General features: G+C 44.3%; 1 protein-coding gene and 1 non-coding gene across 7 annotated transcripts in view; both read left to right on the plus strand.

Annotated features, from left to right (window-relative positions):
• Positions 1-19,118, plus strand: part of htt (huntingtin) — a 32,190-nt gene that overhangs the window by 4,326 nt on the left and 8,746 nt on the right. For 4 of the 6 annotated variants that reach the window (XM_041035659.1, XM_041035664.1, XM_041035661.1 and 1 more), the window contains exons 7-54: positions 370-511; positions 713-891; positions 1,143-1,347; positions 1,710-1,757; positions 2,068-2,145; positions 2,247-2,650; positions 4,925-5,051; positions 5,144-5,259; positions 5,383-5,494; positions 5,816-5,953; positions 7,210-7,368; positions 7,490-7,587; positions 7,684-7,823; positions 7,946-8,009; positions 8,126-8,226; positions 8,389-8,535; positions 8,752-8,872; positions 8,988-9,133; positions 9,310-9,494; positions 9,636-9,859; positions 10,015-10,141; positions 10,238-10,362; positions 10,500-10,610; positions 10,817-10,894; positions 11,466-11,689; positions 11,793-11,871; positions 11,964-12,125; positions 12,218-12,273; positions 12,441-12,589; positions 12,694-12,830; positions 12,938-13,054; positions 13,219-13,341; positions 13,503-13,762; positions 13,902-14,044; positions 14,194-14,422; positions 14,666-14,807; positions 15,020-15,199; positions 15,364-15,540; positions 15,821-15,897; positions 16,123-16,258; positions 16,445-16,567; positions 16,801-17,008; positions 17,184-17,329; positions 17,500-17,677; positions 17,813-17,914; positions 18,367-18,551; positions 18,640-18,766; positions 18,912-19,015. In XM_041035659.1, coding sequence (XP_040891593.1) covers positions 370-511; positions 713-891; positions 1,143-1,347; positions 1,710-1,757; positions 2,068-2,145; positions 2,247-2,650; positions 4,925-5,051; positions 5,144-5,259; positions 5,383-5,494; positions 5,816-5,953; positions 7,210-7,368; positions 7,490-7,587; positions 7,684-7,823; positions 7,946-8,009; positions 8,126-8,226; positions 8,389-8,535; positions 8,752-8,872; positions 8,988-9,133; positions 9,310-9,494; positions 9,636-9,859; positions 10,015-10,141; positions 10,238-10,362; positions 10,500-10,610; positions 10,817-10,894; positions 11,466-11,689; positions 11,793-11,871; positions 11,964-12,125; positions 12,218-12,273; positions 12,441-12,589; positions 12,694-12,830; positions 12,938-13,054; positions 13,219-13,341; positions 13,503-13,762; positions 13,902-14,044; positions 14,194-14,422; positions 14,666-14,807; positions 15,020-15,199; positions 15,364-15,540; positions 15,821-15,897; positions 16,123-16,258; positions 16,445-16,567; positions 16,801-17,008; positions 17,184-17,329; positions 17,500-17,677; positions 17,813-17,914; positions 18,367-18,551; positions 18,640-18,766; positions 18,912-19,015 — 6,939 coding nt within the window. The remainder of the gene's footprint in view (positions 1-369; positions 512-712; positions 892-1,142; positions 1,348-1,709; positions 1,758-2,067; positions 2,146-2,246; positions 2,651-4,924; positions 5,052-5,143; positions 5,260-5,382; positions 5,495-5,815; positions 5,954-7,209; positions 7,369-7,489; positions 7,588-7,683; positions 7,824-7,945; positions 8,010-8,125; positions 8,227-8,388; positions 8,536-8,751; positions 8,873-8,987; positions 9,134-9,309; positions 9,495-9,635; positions 9,860-10,014; positions 10,142-10,237; positions 10,363-10,499; positions 10,611-10,816; positions 10,895-11,465; positions 11,690-11,792; positions 11,872-11,963; positions 12,126-12,217; positions 12,274-12,440; positions 12,590-12,693; positions 12,831-12,937; positions 13,055-13,218; positions 13,342-13,502; positions 13,763-13,901; positions 14,045-14,193; positions 14,423-14,665; positions 14,808-15,019; positions 15,200-15,363; positions 15,541-15,820; positions 15,898-16,122; positions 16,259-16,444; positions 16,568-16,800; positions 17,009-17,183; positions 17,330-17,499; positions 17,678-17,812; positions 17,915-18,366; positions 18,552-18,639; positions 18,767-18,911; positions 19,016-19,118) is intronic. The other 2 variants (XM_041035662.1, XM_041035663.1) reach the window with 1 other exon arrangement.
• LOC121181442 lies at positions 10,956-11,085 on the plus strand. The gene has a single exon (XR_005894033.1).

The raw sequence follows: 19,118 nt of genomic DNA on the forward strand, positions 1-19,118 counted from the left end.
TTTTGTCTTGAGGAAATTGGTGCTTCCTCGTCTGATTCTTGCTTGCTTCAGCTTATCAAACACACACTTGACTAATCTGAAAGCCATTTTTATACTTGCAACTTCCAAAGGCTTTCTGACTTCAAGAGTGTATATTCCTCATGTCTGCTCTGTAGAAACATTCAGCTTTGAAGGACTGTTGCCTTCCAATTAAACAAATACAATAAAATAATTACTGCCAAAAGACAAAATACAGGCTATAACACCCCCACCAAACAATGCCAAGACAGAAGGAAGTTGAAAAAGTGGACACCACTTAGATGAGGAGATATGCATGTCTGTGCATCCTGAGAGTGTGTTTTCATTGTGGTCTAACCACATTTGTCCCAGGTGCTGCTGAAGTCTTTTGTGGCCAACCTGAAGTCCAGCTCCCCAACCATCAGACGGACGGCAGCAAGTTCGGCTGTCAGCGTGTGCCAACACTCCAGACGCACCAGCTACTTCTACACCTGGCTCCTTAATGTGCTGCTGGGTAAGATGCACAAAGGCCCACACTCACACACAGATGCTGGACACAGTTTCTTGCCTTTCATCTGTTCACTTTATGATTAAGCTTAATTCATCTGTTTCAGTTTGGTACCAAACTGTTCTGTTTTTAATTACAGTACACAGGTGACAGAATGACAGAATCTGGACTAAGAAAAACACGCCCTGACCTTCTGTCTTTTTCCAGGACTGCTGGTTCCAGTGGATGAGGAGCACCCGAGCCACCTAATTCTGGGGGTGCTGTTAACTCTTCGCTACCTGATGCCTCTGCTGCAGCAGCAAGTCAACACCACCAGCCTCAAAGGAAGCTTTGGAGTCATGAGGAAGGAGGCTGACGTTCAGCCAACACCTGAACAGCTGCTACAGGTAGAGTTTTTACTAACAGCAGCAAAACCCATTAACTTCAAAAAGGCAAATGGGAGTGGATAAAAATTTCTACTAAAAAAGTAAACTTACCAAACAGAGGGAATTAGAAATAAAAGCCTGCCTCTATTACAAGCCTTCTTCAAATAAAAGGCTGATACCTTCTGCAGTTAAGATATATAAAGGCCTTGGTCACTGTTTGAGGAAATACTGTATTACAAAGTTTTCACTCACTTTTCTGTGTGTGTCTCAAGGTGTACGAGCTGACCCTACACTACACGCAGCACTGGGATCACAATGTGGTCACAGCTGCTCTGGAGCTCCTGCAGCAAGTGTTCAGGACGCCCCCGCCAGAGCTTCTGCACATGCTCATCACCGCTGGCAGCATTGCGAATGCCACCGTGTTTCGCCAGGATGCAGAGAGCCGCGCACGCTCCGGCAGCATCCTCGAGCTCATTGGTAAGGACATTGATCAGCTGTTCGTGAATTTTGTTTTCCGTACTGTACAATGTAATGCGGGCCCCGCAGTAGTTTACATACTGCAATCACATGGAAATTGTGATGTTAATGTATTTGCTTCAGGCAACTTGTAATTCATTAACCCTTACTGATTTTGCCGGGACATGAGTTCACCAAACTGTGTTGGTGCTCTTCTCTAGTTTCTGCTTTGGTCTGTGTTTGTGGCCTTTTTCTTTGCTTGCTAGCTCGTTCTCTGTCGTCTGTAACTAATTGTTTCTGTTTCCTGTGAGTTTTTCTGAGCTTTTGCTGCTTTTCTCTTCCTCACCCTGTGTTTCTACTTCCTGTTTTCCTGCCATGTGCAGCGGGGGGAGGGTCTTCCTGCAGTCCACTCCTTCTCAGGAAACAGAGAGGTGACTAGTCTACTTATCTCCTCTGCTCACCTCTTCCCTCTTATTACTTACTCCAGTCAGGGCCTGGGCCAATTTACCTTCGACTGCATCACTTAAAGCAGTTGATTAATTTCTAAACTCTAAATTTGTGATAAATGATATTTGAATTTTAATGTCCACTAACAAAATTCGAATGATATATGAGGCAGTTGCTGGTTTTTGTGTTGAACGTGCTCAGTTTGAAGTAAATTGCCCACACCCAGGTTTCCCCTCTCTTACGCTGATGTTAACGCTGTTTGTCTGTTATTGAAAGTAAACCCATTGTTTTCAGGTAAAATTCTTTCAGGAGAGGAGGATGGGCTGGAGGATGACCCTGAGAGGACAGAGGTGACCACTGGTGCCTTCACAGGTGAGATGCATAAACCTGGAGGCAGAGTGCATGGCAGTTGGCAGTTTGCAAGTGGCAGTTACTGACTATTTGTATACGTCTGTATATTGCTTTCCTTCTAGCGTCAGTCGTTGGTGCAGACAGTTCCTCCGCAGCCCAGGTTGATATTATCACAGAGCAGCCACGCTCTTCCCAGCATACCCTGCAGCCTGGCGACTCTGTGGACCTCAGTGCCTCCTCAGAGCAGGGTGGTGGAGGAGGCGGGGCATCTGCATCAGACACTCCCGAGTCACCCAATGACAACGAGGAAGAAATGCTGAGTCGGAGCTCCAGTGGTGGGGCTAACATCACTCCGGAGACGGCTGACTACACCACGCCAGAAAATGCCACGCCGGAGGGAGGGCCCTTAGGAGAGGGCGGGACTCTGCTAGGCACTAACGATCGCTCACTCCCACCCAGCGACTCTTCCCAAACCACCACAGAGGGCCCGGACTCAGCTGTCACTCCCTCAGACGTAGCAGAACTGGTCAGTATGAGCAAGCAAGTCAGATTTGATTCGTTTCAGGTCATGAGCTTGAAGATACAGCACCTTGGTTTTGTATGTGCGTGTGTTTGTGTGCATGTAGAATACAGAGTACATTGTTCTTCTCTGCATACTGAAAGACTCATATACATGTAATGCTATTCTCACCTTGGAGCTTGGAGTCCGTAATGACCAAGTACCCGGTTTATGAATGCTGCTACAGTACACTTCATAGAAATAGGATTTGTAGAATGGACAAAAATTTCAGTCTTCTTTTTGCCACAACAGCTACAGGTCTACGCAAACCCCTGCCACCAACAGATATTAAAAATGAACCTATTCCTATTTTTTAAGTTCATGAAATAAAAAGTAATTGTGACATGTACATAAGTTTGGGGAAGTTTGAGTCAGTACTTAAAACCCCTCCCTTCCTTTGGCAAATAATGTCACAGTTTGCATATGTATGTTTGCAGCCAGTTAAGAGTCTCTCTGTTCTTGATTGAGGAATTTTCCCACATAACTATATATTATTAGGCAGGTTTTCACTTGTTAACTACAATATGGTTATACTTCACTGCCAACCTTCTGGTATTTCACTTTCCATATAGCCACTGGCTTCACTTCATGCAGCCCAGTATGGAAAACAAAATGAGTTAGCGGTGGTGCTAAGTGTTGTGGTGGCCAATACAAACTTTAAACTTACCTCATGTCAGTGAAGACTGTTGGTAAAAGTTGTGTCCAGCTGGTGATTATTAGATCAACTTCAGTTTGGTGTGTTACCTGCAGTTTTTCCTCCTTTACATTCATTATCACAGGTCACTCTTTAAATACATGGCCTTTGGTGTGTGATGTAGCACAAAGTCTTAAACACATTGGAAAGTGGTTGATACTTTGACGTTGCACTTGGTTTTAGTATTGAATGGAGTAAAATATTAAAATTCAGATGTTACCTTTTAAGACATTGGACGAAATGCAATGTCTCACCCTAGATTAAATCCACGGAGTTTTGGAGAGGCAGGCCCTGCAACCTGCTACACTCTGGAGACATTTTGTTGTGAGATTGTCCATTCTAACAATTCTACCTCTATGATCTTGCGCCCTCTCATTTATCCTTCTCCCCACTCCGCCGCAGTCGCGCACTCCATTGCCACGGGTGATTGAGCCGTCCCCACCCTCGCCAACTTCCACTGAGGGTCCCGATGCCACAGACAGCGACTCCTCTATCTACACTGCTTCCTCTTCGTCTTCTTCTTTCTCTTTCTCCTCCTCTTCTTCCTTTTATGCCACCTCCTCCTCTAGCACTAGTGACAAGGTCAGCCAATTGGACACTGTGAAAACGAGTGGGATGGGCTTGCTTGTCTGGAAACTTTTGGCTTTCCCCATTCTTTCTCCTTTCGTTCGCTTGTACATCTCAACCCATGCACAGAAGTTGCCCTGTTCATTGCTACTTTACCCCTCTGTACTATATTTGACAATACATGATGCCCCCGTTTTCCTTCTTCCCAGTGATTTCCCTCCCAGAGATGAGATGCTTTTGAAAGACCTTTGTAAAAACGAGCAACCCTGAAATCCCATGTAACTGGCTTGCCATGAAATTCTAAAAACAGAAGCATGAAGGCCAACTTTTCCTTAATTGTTTTCCCTCTACCCTTTCAAGAGGCTGTGACGGGCTTTTGTTCCAGCGGAAGCCAAACCTGGATAAAAGAAAAAAATACATATTTATATTTCAAATTCTTCAAGAGTAGTTCATAGATACATCTTTTCAGGATGAAGTCTTGTCGCCAGACTAGTTTTCTGTAAAAGGCCAAGCAGATGTTCTAAAAACCATGTGTGCTTCATCTTAATAATAAAAAAAAAGTAAAAACAATACTTGCTTAATCTAGGGGAAATAAATTTCAGAGTCAAATAATTTGGATCAAAAGCTTGCTCTTCCTCTGGCGGATTGTGTCAGCCACAATCGAAGAGTTCTGAAGCCTGTGCTTTTTCCTTTTCCTGTATGCAGTTGATTTGCTGTAAATTGCGTTGGACCCAAGCATGATTGAGTAGAGTTTTAGAAGGGGAACAGCTGTTTGTTTGACATGCGGTTTTAGTTATTTGTTGTGCTGTGTCTTTGTCTTCAACCCAGCAAATCTAACTCAGTGACTCAAAACTCTGCAGGTGTCCTTTGCATGCAGTTGCATTTCAAACTGAGACAGATGGGTTTTTTTGCCTTTGGTGTGTTTGTGAAGTGAAGTTTAGTTCCCTTCTGGAGATATTTGTTTTGTGTCTGTACGTAAGGTGCTGGACGGCAGTGAGAGTCAGTACTCTGGGATGCAGATCGGAACACTACAGGATGAAGAAGATGAAGGAGCAGCACCGTCCTCCCAAGAAGAACCACCAGAACCTTTCCTGCAGTCGGCACTGGGTATGTTTGCATGCAGATACATACACATGGATGGGCTCTGCTTATTGACATAAAGTCTTAATCGTGGTTATTGTTTCTGTTTTTGTGTGCAGCTCTGAGCAAGCCTCATCTCTTCGAAGGCCGAGGTCACAACCGGCAGGGTTCAGACAGCAGTGTGGACCGCTTCATACCAAAGGACGAACCTGCCGAACCCGAACCTGACAACAAGGTAAGTACACAGTCAACCAAAAAAAACTCCATGCCAGTGTTTCACTGTGGAAGTTAAAGTAATTGGAGCAAAATGACAAACTTTCTTGCTTTTAATTATGTATCTCCTCTGCCTGGTTCTTAGCCATCACGGATAAAAGGTCCTATAGGACATTACACGGACCAGGGGGTGGAGCCACTGGTCCACTGTGTACGGCTTCTTGCTGCTTCCTTCCTGCTGACAGGACAAAAGAATGGTGAGAGATTATGAAAGCTGCTCAAAATACGTCAAGTACAGATTTTAAGGTTAAGGGTGGGGATAATGAAAAGTTTGGTGAGAAGTTTTGTTAGTAAGGACAATGAGGAAAGAAAAGTCTACCCATGGGAGTGATGCTGATCCAGTGTTTGAGTTTTTTGTTTTAATATTCAGTAACACCAGTTTACTACTCATACTACATCGCCATTAAGTCATTTGAGATGTGCTTGTGATCAAAGCTATATGAATAAATAAGCTTGAACTTACAAGTTCATAAGTGCAACCGCTTGGTTTTTTTACTAATTTCTTTGTCTCTCTCAAGGTCTGATCCCTGACAAGGAGGTGCGAGTGAGTGTGAAGGCCCTGGCGGTCAGCTGTGTTGGGGCAGCAGCAGCGCTGCATCCTGAAGCCTTCTTTAATTCCCTCTACCTGGAGCCGCTGGACGGCGTTCCAGCAGAAGGTAGGTGGAACAAAAGACAGTCCTGTTTAGATGATGTGTGAGACCTGAACAGGATAGTAAAAAGATAGAGTTCAAATTATAATACTCATCACACGATTAAGTCACATAATTTTAATTAAGCTCATCCCAGTGAGTCAGTTTGTTTTTTGTTTTTTTACTAGAGTTTATCACAGCAAAATCAAAGATTTCAGGGTGAAAACCTAAGTAGTTTGAGGCCCTGCACATCCATTAGGGCATAGGTGTCAAACCTGTTCCACAAAGGGCTGTGTGCCTGCAGGTTTTGGTTCCAACCAATCAAGAACACACAGTTTGACCAATCAACTGTCTGAAGACTGAGATCAGTTGATTAAATGAGTCAAGTCTGGTGTGCTGCTGCTTGGTTGGAACAAAAACCTGCAGGTTTGACACCTCTGCATTAAGGTGTTCTCACTCATTAGTTGATTAGATACACGAGGTGAAGATGGGTGGAGCCGTACAGGAAACAAAGTCAGTCAGGCAGTAAGTGAAAGCCGCTGTGTGGGTGGACCACTGCTATTTAAGATCTCACACGGTGTGGTTATTGTAGGCGTGTGCCCCATGATATTGGCAAAATCTTCCCTGATCAGCTGTATGTCTGTATCTATACTAAAATTTGAAGTCTGCGATTGAATGTAGCTGTGAGTGCAAAAGATCTGGACTCAGTCTCCAGTATGAGCAAAAAACTGTGGTTCCAATTTGGTTTTCAGCAAATGGCAGTGTTTTTGATGCTTGTGAATTAATTCAGGTAAAACTTACTTTTTTTAAACACAGCATTGTTTGCTTTCTAATGCTTATTGTAAATATGGATGTCTTTGTGTTTTGCGATAGCTAGCTGTTTTTGTTCGTCTTGCATAAGTAGTAGTTTCCAGTGTTTTAGTGGAACACAATAAGCCTAATTCACAGCAGACTTTTGACTTGTCATCGTTGGAAAAGCTTAGGTATTGCTAATAACTCTAACAATGGGTCTGTTGAGTTCAAGTGTCCCAGTTAGTAATGACTGTGTGACTGTGAGTCAGCACACACACAATACTGGGACCCTGAAACTGAATCAGCTGAATGGAGTTTAGCCGTCATTCATCTTTTTCCTACACCTGTGCTGTGCTGTCTATTATGGCAAAGACTTATAATGTATTTTTTTGACTGTTGCAGTGGAAGTATTAATTGGCAACAGAATTTGTATATTTAGCATTGTCTTTGACTGGCCCCCCTCCAAAATACTTTTGTCTGTCCCCTTGCAGAGCAGCAGTATGTCAGTGATGTGCTGGGTCTCATTGACCATGGAGACCCCCAGATCAGAGGGGCAACAGCCATCCTCTGTGGAGCCATCCTACACGCTGCACTCACCAAAACACGTTACAACATACACAGCTGGCTGGCCAGTGTGCAGAGTGCAACAGGTTAGTGTGTGTGTGTGTGTGTGTGTGTTTGGGGTATTTACAAAGGTGTATTTGTCTTGGTAGTAACATGCTGAAAGCCTGGATTGTATTTAATAGTACTCCTCTCACCTTTTCTGTCCAGGCAACCCTCTGTCCCTGGTGGACTTGGTGCCTTTGCTGCAGAAGACACTCAAAGACGAATCCTCTGTCACTTGCAAGATGGCTTGCTCTGCAGTGAGGGTAAGACAGATCTGGATCTGTGCAAGTGTGTCAGTAATCTGTGTATTTGTGTTTGAGTCTTACCTTTTTTCTTTTTAATTAAAATGTGTGTTTCAGCACTGCATCATGACGGTGTGCAGCAGTACTCTGAGTGAGCTTGGTTTACAGTTGGTGATAGACCTGCTGGCTCTGAGGGATTTATCCTATTGGCTCGTTCGCACTGAGCTCCTGGAGACCCTGGCTGAGATGGACTTCCGGTAGGATAAATTTTGATCTCTGTGTTTTAGTGGATCAACTTGTTTAAGCATCTTCCTGTTGTGAACAGACTGTGCACTTTGTTGAACATCACTGAGATATTCACTTATTCCTGTGTTTTTAGATTAGTTAATTTCTTGGAGAGGAAGACAAACTCTTTGCACAAAGGAGATCATCACTACACTGGGGTAAGTTCTCCACTATACCTTCCGTGTATTCTTTGCTGAGTCAAACGCAGCTCTTCCAGTGTTCAGCTGGAGCTTGACTGTGATCTGTAATTTGTCCATATTCTTCTCTGTTTTAGCGGCTGCGGCTTCAGGACAGAATCCTGAATGATGTGGTCATCCGTCTGTTGGGAGATGATGATCCAAGAGTGCGACATGTTGCTGCCTCTGCTGTCAGCAGGTACACCATCTTTTCTCACATAGTATACTGTTAGTGTCACATCTTGTATTTAATGGACTTACTGTAGACAAGCACATTTTAATTTTACTTATCAAAACAATTTTTTTCTTCTCATTCTCCACTAACCTTTCCCTCATGTCTTCATGTCCGTCTCTCTACCAGACTGGTCCCCAGGTTGTTCTATGACTGTGACCAGGGTCAGGTGGACCCTGTGGTGGCTATTGCCCGGGATCAGAGTTCAGTCTACCTGCAGCTGCTTATGCATGAGACACAACCCCCCTCCCAGTTCACCGTTAGCACAATCACAAGGTACACACATAGAAAGACATTCACTGGTCATGTGTTCCTTTTTATGGTACCTACAGTATATTGTACAGACTATGAGATGCTGTGTTGTGTTCTGTTGTATTTCCAAGCCTTGTTAACACAACGTCCACACTTTTAAGTTCAAGTAGTTCACGTACGTAAACCATGACAAAGTCACAGAGCAAAATCTTCGAGGAATTGATCTCTATTCTCTTCCAGGACGTACAGAGGCTACAACCTGTCCAACACTGTGTCTGATGTCACATTGGAGAACAACTTGTCCAGAGTTGTTACCGCTGTCTCCCATGCTTTCACTTCCTCTACCTCCAGAGCCGTTACTGTAAGGCTTCAAACATTCATATAAGGCTTTACGTTCTTGCCTCATGTATAACATGTTTCTGGTGTGTTGTGTTTTTCACAACATGTTTTAAAACCATTCCTGTGTTTCTCTGCAGTTTGGCTGCTGTGAGGCCTTGTGTCTCCTGGCTTCAAATTTTCCTGTGTGCACTTGGAGCACAGGCTGGCACTGTGGCTATGTTAGCTCCAGTAGCAGCTTTTCTTCCCGCTCTAGTCTCAACCGCAGCAGGGGCAGGGCACTCAGGTCTGTGTACCCTCTCTCTCTCTCTCTTGTGAATTCATTCTTTTCCTGTACATTTATAGCCATTTGTGTTGTATAATCTGCCACACGACACCTACTTTCTTTACATTTCAGTTCTGTGCTGTATATACACCTGATTATCTTCTCACTGTCTTTTTTTTTTTTTTTCTCTCCTCCAGTCTGTCCCAGCCCAGTAGTACTCCAGGCTCTTCAGCCACCTCCTCATCTGCACCAGACGCTGAGCGGAGGACTCTTACAGTGGGAATGGCCAACATGGTTCTCTCCCTACTCTCCTCTGCCTGGTTTCCACTGGATCTTTCTGCACATCAAGATGCACTTTTGCTTTCTGGCAATCTGCTTGCTGGTGGGTAATAAACACAAAATTTCACCCGGTTGCTATGTAACTTTGTAAATATACTGCATTTCCTTACATACCACCTTTCTCTCAACTTGGAAAAATCGATAACCTGTTATTGATTTAACCTGTTGATAATCATGTTCACAGCTGTGGCTCCTAAATGCATGCGCAACCCCTGGGCTGGAGAGGAGGAAAGCAGCAGCGGGAGCACAAACACCAGCGGAGGCCCAAATAAGATGGAAGAACCCTGGGCGGCTCTGTCAGAGCGCTCTCTGGTGGCCATGGTGGAGCAGCTCTTCTCCCATCTCCTCAAGGTCCTCAACATCTGTGCCCATGTGCTGGACGACACACCACCAGGACCAGCAGTTAAGGTAAGTCTGATAAAGAGAAGTGGTTTGGTTTGAATGGCTCAAAGTCAAACTAATTTTTATAAGCCACATTTTTAGTGGCAGTTGTCTAAATGTTGGATCTGCAGAAAGGTCAGTATATTGGGTTCAGTTTGTGCATCCTGTTCTGTACGTTTTAGGCCACCCTCCCCTCCCTGAGCAACACCCCCTCGCTCAGTCCCATCCGCAGGAAAGGCAAAGAGAAGGAGGCTGCTGAGCCCAGTGCTGCTCCTATGAGCCCAAAGAAGAGCAATGAGGTCAACACAGGTACATGCACATCTCACCACGCACTAACAGACACAGATCATCTTAGTGTCTGTGAAAATTCAATAAGTTGTTGCTGTTTCTACTTTTTATGAGCAGGCAGACCAGCAGACAGCACAGGGTCAGCAGCTGTAAGCAAATCTACCACCCTTGGCAGTTTCTACCACCTGCCACCCTACCTCAAGCTCTATGATGTCCTCAAAGCTACACATGCCAACTACAAGGTTAGGACATGCATCTGTTTTTTTTTTTTGTTGTTTTTTTTTTTTTTTAATTTAACAGAAAAGTAGTTTTTTTTTTTCCTTTTTTTTTTTTTTGTAGCCCACACAGTGGCAGTGTTAATATTATTTTTGTCTCCTAGGTGACATTGGACCTCCACAATAGCCAGGAGAAGTTTGGGGGTTTCCTGCGTGCCACTTTAGATGTCCTGTCTCAGCTGTTGGAGCTGGCCACACTACATGATATCAGCAAGGTAAAGATGATATTAACATCTCTATTATACGTTCTCAAAGTGTTAAAAATGGTGGGAAGGAAGGAGGTTGTTTTTGGTAATTAGACTGGTTGATGGATGGAGGCAAATGGGGTCATTTTGTTTCAGTAATACAAGCCAATGAAAGACTCTATTTTCATGTTTAGTGGAGTCAGTAGAACATAATGATGTATTATATTTTCTCTCAGTGTGTGGAAGAAATTCTGGGCTACCTGAAGTCCTGCTTCTCCCGAGAACCAACCATGGCTACAGTTTGTGTACAGCAGGTCAGTAATCTGTGTGTTTATGTCTCTAATTGTAGATTTCACATTGTCCCATTTATTATGTGTGGTAGTCTTTATGGTTCCAGCTCTGAGCAGTGTGCTGCAACTGATATGACTCCACACAGAGTGAGGCTGGTTCCTGCCGACAGGGCCTGTAAAGGCATTGGTTTCCCTGTGCGATGGTTCCATACATTCATATTTATATAGAGAGAAGCACATAGCTGGAGGCCATCTTGCCTGTGCCTTTAGACACAACAAATTCCCTAATTATAGGGAAAAACTTGATAGGATCAGTATTCAAGCCATTAAGGATGATGTAATTCTCTGTATTACATTACAGTCAAAGTAGTTTGCATTAAATAAATTTATCAGAGAAATAGTTCCTTAAACTTCTTATTACTCCTGCAGAAGACCAGATAAAGAAAAGGTACTGACTTGCTAGATAATTAATATATTCTAATTTGAGAACCCACTTGATAGCGTCAAATACTCCATGAATAGTTATTTTGAACTATTTGGAGTCAAAGTTAGCTGTGTATTTTCTCTGCTAACTGACAGACTTTGCTCTCTTTAGCTGTTAAAGACCCTGTTTGGCACCAACCTGGCCTCCCAGCACGAGGGCGTCCTGAGTGGACCCAGCCGCTCCCAGGGCAAGGCTCTGCGTCTTGGCTCATCCAGCCTGCGACCAGGCCTCTACCACTACTGCTTCATGGCACCGTACACACACTTCACCCAGGCTCTTGCCGATGCCAGTCTCCGTAACATGGTGCAGGCTGAACAGGAGCAGGACACATCTGGGTGAGTATACAGAGTAGATACAAGTGCAGACATTCACATTTGCATGCATGAGAAGTTTGCATTGAATATGTAGGACGTTACAAATCTTTCTCTCCACTTTCAGATGGTTTGATGTAATGCAAAAAGCATCCAATCAGCTGAGGTCCAACATTGCAAATGCAACTCGCAACAGAGGAGACAAGGTACTCTGACAAACTCCTAACTAAAGTTGTGCCTGTGTACAGCATACAATGTAATGGACTAAAAGCCAGTGAACTCATTTTTCTTCCCTCAGAATGCCATCCACAACCACATTCGACTGTTTGAGCCACTGGTGATCAAAGCGTTGAAGCAGTACACAACCAGCACTTCTGTGGCCCTGCAGAGACAAGTGCTGGACCTGCTAGCCCAGCTCGTGCAGCTCAGAGTCAACTATTGCCTACTGGACTCAGATCAGGTTCAACAAACATGCATGTACATACTTTTGCATGGATTCATTTTCAACTTGTGGAACTTGGCTCATTCAAGAACATATTTTTGTTTTTTCAGGTGTTTATAGGCTTTGTCCTTAAGCAGTTTGAATACATTGAAGTTGGACAGTTCAGGTAAGTCTCCTGTAAAGTGTCAGTGTATCTGGGTAATTTCAGAAACCCGTATGTCTCTACCGTATGTTGAATGTTACATGAGTGATTACAGCTGGCTTGTATGTTGGCTCGGATTTACAAAGCCATCCTGTGAACTAAAATCAAGACCTGTTACACTTCTCGGACAGAGATTCGGAGGCCATCATTCCAAACATCTTTTTCTTCCTGGTGCTCCTATCTTACGAGCGCTACCACTCCAAGCAGATAATCAGCATTCCAAAGATCATTCAGCTGTGTGACGGCATCATGGCCAGTGGCAGGAAAGCTGTCACACATGGTGAGAGGAGCGCAAGCAATACACACCACATACAATCATTTATTGCACTTGTAAGCACTTTTATTTGAGCCCCTTAATGATATGGATATTGTGTTCTTTGACAGCCATCCCAGCCTTGCAGCCAATAGTTCATGACCTGTTTGTCTTGAGGGGCTCAAACAAAGCAGACGCAGGCAAAGAGCTGGATACGCAGAAAGAAGTGGTGGTCTCCATGTTGCTCAGACTCGTACAGTACCATCAGGTATGGTTACAGACAGGAAGAAAGAGACGCAGCTGGCTATTGTCATCATGTATTCCAGTCTCTCCTTGTCTCTGCCTTACATTTGCCTTTCACATGTGTGTTTTTAGGTGTTGGAGATGTTCATCCTTGTACTGCAGCAGTGTCACAAAGAGAATGAGGACAAATGGAAGAGACTGTCCAGACAGATCGCAGACGTCATACTTCCCATGATTGCCAAGCAGCAGGTAGGAAAATGCATGCAGGATGTATGTGATTTGTCACCTTTTAGCCTCATCTGAATTTCCAGTCAATTACATAGTAAGGTACAAGGATCTAAATAGTAGCTGTTGTGTATAATGCAATGGTTCTGCAAGTTAACCATATATTTTTTTTGTATGTTGTCTCACAGATGCATCTGGACTCTCCAGAGGCGTTGGGAGTGTTGAACACTCTTTTTGAGACTGTAGCGCCTTCTTCTCTGAGACCTGTAGACATGCTGCTCAAGAGTATGTTCACCATCCCAGCCACCATGGTGAGCCTTTCCTCTGATATCCACACATACACAAAGACCTGGGCTGACTTCTGACTTACCTGCCTGATGCACCTTAACACCTCATCTGCTTTTTTGTCGAGCGACTGCAGAATATGGATTGTTGAAAAGTCTGACTTGAAATCAACCCTCTGCTCCTCCAGGCATCAGTAGCCACCGTCCAGCTGTGGGTGTCCGGTATCCTTGCAGTGCTTAGGGTACTCATCTCCCAGTCCACTGAGGACATTGTCCTGTCCCGGGTCCACGAGCTCTCACTCTCCCCACATCTCCTCTCCTGCCACACAATCCGCCGCCTCCATCAGCAGAGCTCCTCCCCAAATGACGCATCTGCTGCTGACACACTCAGTAACCAGGAAGCTAATGGTGAGGCTCAAAAAGCCCCACCTGAGGAAACCTTTGCCAGGTTAGTGAGTCTGAGTTTTAGTGTTTCTAACATAAGGATGGAGAGATGTTTCTGTTCCTATGTGGTTCTTTTCTGCCTCTTTCCTTTTCCCCTTCTCTTTTGCTTGAAATGTCTTGTTCCACCCCCTCTCCCCCTGCAGGTTCCTCCTTCAGCTGGTAGGAGTGTTGCTGGATGATATTTCCTCCAGAGAGGTTAAAGTGGACATTACAGAGCAGCAGCACACCTTCTACTGCCAGCAGCTGGGTACACTGCTCATGTGTCTCATTCATGTCTTCAAAAGTGGTGAGCATATATCATATTAATATTCATTAGTTTCTTAAAACAATGTTATGAGTATGGCTTATTAAAAGAGTGGATATTTAGTCCTAGAATGAAATGTAAGACATTTTTCTAACATTATGAAAATCCTTTCCCTTTACTTTTTCCTTCAGGAATGTTTCGCAGGATCACAGCTGCAGCCAGCCGTCTCCTGAAGGGTGAAAGTGGCAATGGACAGACCGGCACTGAGGCCAGCCTCTTTTACCCATTAGAGGGTCTGAACAGCATGGTGCAGTGCCTCATCACCACCCACCCCCCGCTGGTGCTCCTCTGGTGCCAGGTCCTCCTCATCATCAACTACACCAACTACTCATGGTGGGCAGAGGTTCACCAGACCCCCAGGTAAGAACACAGTGTGAGGGCCTGCATTAGTGTCTAGTTTATCAGTGTAGATCTTAATTATAACTGAAGGACTCAGAGGGACAAGTTAAACAGAAAACAAAAAATGTTTACTATGTTAATGGGTCCCAAGCAGTTTCTGGCATCTCTTATGAATAAATTATAGCACAATAAATTATGCAAAATCACAACATTGCATTTTCTGTCCATCAACCTTGGTTCTGTCCTTTCTTTTCCTTCTGTCAGGAGACACAGCCTCTCATGCACAAAGCTGCTGAGCCCTCACTCCTCAGGGGAAGGCGAAGAGGACAAGCCTGAGTCGCGGTTAGCGATGGTCAACAGAGAGATTGTGCGCAGGGGAGCCCTTATTCTCTTCTGTGACTATGTGGTGAGACTCCTAACAATGTTGGACTGCAGACAAAAGGTTCATTCTGCTGGTGTGAATCATAAATGCAGGACGACTGAGTGAGAAAACAGGCCTTGCGTGCAGGGTCAGAGCTCAAAATACCAGGAAATTTGTAAAGTTTTGGGAGTTTTTTTCCCCCCAAAGCATGGTTTATAGTTAAAGATGTATATTTTGTTTTTTTCTCATCTTTTTAGTGTCAGAACCTCCACGACTCAGAGCATCTGACCTGGCTGATTGTCAATCACGTGCGTGACCTGATCAACCTCTCCCATGAGCCTCCAGTGCAGGACTTCATCAGTGCCGTGCACCGCAATTCAGCTGCCAGTGGCCTTTTCATCCAGGCCATCCAGTCCCGCTGTGACAACCTCACTACTGTAAGATAACACCCTTTATATCCGTTTATTGCCTTCCCACAATTCAGTCGGCTCATCACTTGGTTAGAATTTTGTCAGATACTTTCCTCCCTGCCTCTTATCCTCACTGTCTTTGTGCCTACCTTCACTGTCTCACTGTCTGCCTCACTTTCTCTCCCATGCAGCCTACCATGTTGAAGAAGACTCTGCAGTGTTTGGAGGGCATCCACCTGAGTCAGTCTGGATCGTTGCTGATGTTGTATGTGGACAAGCTGCTCAGTACACCTTTCAGGGTTCTGGCTCGCATGGTGGACACTCTGGCGTGTCGCCGGGTAGAGATGCTGCTGGCAGAGACACTACAGGTACATTTTACTGTAGGTTTACTTGTTCAACAGGGGTTGTTACTGTGAGACAACAGGGGTTTTCTTGTAAGTTGAGCATGTGATAGCTTTAATTTTTGCATCATACAGGTAGGGAGCTGTTATGGGCTTACAAGACTCATGAATACACCAGTAGATAAACAGAGGCAAACTTTGTGTCTTGGAATTTTTCAATCAAGAAAGAGTGTTACTGTAAAGATGTTGAACTAAACTTATGTTTAGTGGTCACATGATTCATTGTATTAATCTTTACACCCTCCAGAACAGCATAGCCCAGCTGCCTGTGGAAGAACTGGACAGGATCCAGGAATACCTCCAGACCAGTGGGCTTGCTCAGAGGTAATACTCTTGAATATTGTGGACATGTTGAGGAATACTCTCTAGTCTGTAGTTTTTGTCTTACCTGTGACTGTGACTAGTCCCAATTGAAGTGACTTGAGCAGTATGGGTTATACAAGTACATGCATGGGTTTGTTGCCTGGGTTTCTGAAATAGTACATGCATTAACCCTTTCATCTCTGTCCAGTTGGAGGAAATAATAATGTGTCATGTTCTCTGTCACAGGCATCAGAGGTTCTACTCCCTGCTGGACAGGTTCAGAGCCACTGTTGCTGACACTAGCAGTCCCACCCCTCCTGTGACATCTCACCCCTTGGACGGGGATCCACCTCCTGCCCCTGAAGTGGTCCTTGCAGATAAGGTGAGGGACTGGAGACTCAGGGAGTCTGTAAGGTCTGGACTGTCAAACCTGTATAACAAATGTGAATCTCTCAAAATCACAAAAATATCTTTTGGGGACATTTTTTGCTCAATCTCATAAAAAAGGAAAATTTAAATTATGCACAAAAATATGTCATAAATATGAAACAATTAATTTTGTTTCCAGGAGTGGTATGTGGCTCTGGTGAGGTCTCAGTGCTGTCTTCGTGGGGATGTTTCCCTCCTGGAGACAACAGAACTGCTTACCAAACTACCTCCAGCTGATCTCTTCAACATTATGAGCTGCAAGGTGATACAGATACAGCACTTCAAGCACTTCAGTACACACACACACACACACACATATACTTTTTTTTTTTTTTTCAGGACAATTTGCAACTGTTTTGCAGCAGTGGCCAGATCAGACCTCAGAACAAATATTCTTAAACGTGTTGAGTCTTTAAAACTGGACTATATTGCATTCTGTCATTGTATTGTGACATCACCAAATATAAATTTGGCCCTTTTTCATCTTTTTCTCAGGATTTCAACCTGAGCCTGCTGTGTCCATGCCTGAGTATGGGGGTACAGCGGTTAGCACGAGGTCAGGGGTCACTCTTGTTGGAGACAGCCTTGCAGGTGACCCTAGAGCAACTAGCAGGGGTCACTGGGTCGCTTCCTGCTCCCCACCAGTCCTTCCTTCCGCCTGCCCAATCCCAGCCCTACTGGGACCAGCTGGCTAATGTGTATGGTGAGAGGGGGAGGGAGGGGGCAGTATGCTTCAGAAAAAGTGGATCCAAATGCATGAGTCAGATTTCAGTAATTCTTCATTTGCAACACTGTCAGTCTGACTCACTTAAAAGACAAGTTTTGTCATTCCTTAAAATTTTGGCTTCTTGTAAGACTTTTCTCTGCATCGGTTTCAGATGTGCCAGGTTTCTACCCCAGGGTTTTGTCGCTCTGCAGAGCTTTGTCCCAGTACTTGCTGAGTGTGAGCCAGCTGCCTTCCTCACTACAAATTCCCCCTGACAAGGAGCACCTCATCACCATGTTCACCTGCACTGCAGCTGAGGTAAAACATCACATCTCAAACATGTGATTTGTTTATCAGCCTGTTGACTGCTCTGGATGAGAGATCTGATTCTTGCTTGTAGATGCATTAAAACAAGGTCATTTGACAGAAATACATACTTTTGCTCACCATAGTTGTCTTCAACCTGTATGTATGTGTCACTGTCACAGGTGGTGGTGTGGCGTTTGCTCCACGATCACTTGCCCTTGAGTGTGGACCTGCAGTGGGCTCTGTCCTGCTTATGTCTGGCTTTGCAGCAGCCCTGCATCTGGAACAAGCTCTCCACTGCAGAGTACACCACACACACTTGCTCCCTCATCTACTGCCTACGCCTCATCATTGTTGCAGGTAACAGCAACAATGATGTTGTTAGCAGTACTTTCCTGATGATTTGGTACCGTCACATGCCATATCTGCCTTGAGACTTTAAATTTGTGCTTCATTTAATTTCTGATCAAACTTTTTTCCCCCTCGGCTTCCCAGTGGCTGTTAGTCCTGGTGACCAGCTGCTGCATCCAGAAAAGAAAAGGACAAGGGCAGACAGAGACGCTGAAGGAGACCAAGTGGACTCAGCACATGCTGACCGTGAGCGTTCACTTAGAAATTGAGTAAAACTGCTGGGATTGTACAGCGAATGCAGTCTTAGTGATTCAGTGTTTTGTCATTTCCCTTGGTGCTTATGAATGTGTGTTTCTTGGCTTTTTTCAGAATCAGATCAGAATCAGAAAAAACTTTATTAATCCCCGTAGGGAAATTCTTTTGTTACTTATGCACTCCCAAGTGAAAAATGAAGAAGAAATTGAACAAAGAAGATTAAGATATATATATAATCCAATAATTAAACAGAAAATATAATAAAGTAGAAAAATAGAAAAAACATAATGACATCTTCTTATTTGCATTATATACATGAGGTATGTGTTTTAACTGTTTCAAAATTATGTATACACAGTATACATGAGTTTTTTTTTATTTATTTATTTATTTTTTTAGTGTTCTGAGTAGATCTCAGGTGAAAACTTTTTCCTGTGTTGCAGACATGTGCGAGTGGCAAGCATGTGAGATCATGGCAGAGCTGGTGGAAGGCCTGCAGAGCGTCCTTGCCCTGGGTCACCGTAGTAACAGTGTGTTCCCTGCTTTTCTCACACCAACGTTGCGCAACATTGTCATCAGTTTGTCCCGACTGCCTCTGGTCAACAGCTACACCCGAGTACCTCCACTGGTCAGTGTGTGAAAGTGAAATTGTGTGCAGTTCAGGTACAAGAATACATTAGTGTATTTGTTTAAATGCTGTGTGTGTCTGTGTGTAGGTTTGGAAACTGGGCTGGTCCCCTCAGCCAGGAGGAGAGTTCAGCACAACGCTACCTGAGATCCCTGTGGACTTCCTGCAGGAAAAGGATGTCTTCAGAGAGTTTCTCTATCGCATCAACACACTGGGTACAGAGACATACACTTATAAATTGTGTAAACACGTTCAGTATCTAATCACACTGATGCCATATTACTTTTTGAATGTCAGATTTTGTTCTTAATGTGATGCTTATTTTCACATCTGCATGAACTGTGTTTGCTCTTCATTTAGGCTGGAGCAGCAGGACTCAGTTTGAGGAGACCTGGGCCACTCTGCTGGGGGTGCTGGTCACCCAACCCATCACTATGGACCAGGAGGAGGAGACGCAGCAGGAGGTATACACCCAAACCATTTTCACTCATAAACCTGCTGTTGGTTTGTGAGATTCATACAAGTACAGAACCCGTCTCTCCTGCATATGCACTCACATAATTGCTT

Source organism: Toxotes jaculatrix, chromosome 4 (genome assembly GCF_017976425.1).
Source record: "Toxotes jaculatrix isolate fToxJac2 chromosome 4, fToxJac2.pri, whole genome shotgun sequence".
In the NCBI taxonomy this organism is placed as follows: domain Eukaryota; kingdom Metazoa; phylum Chordata; class Actinopteri; family Toxotidae; genus Toxotes; species Toxotes jaculatrix.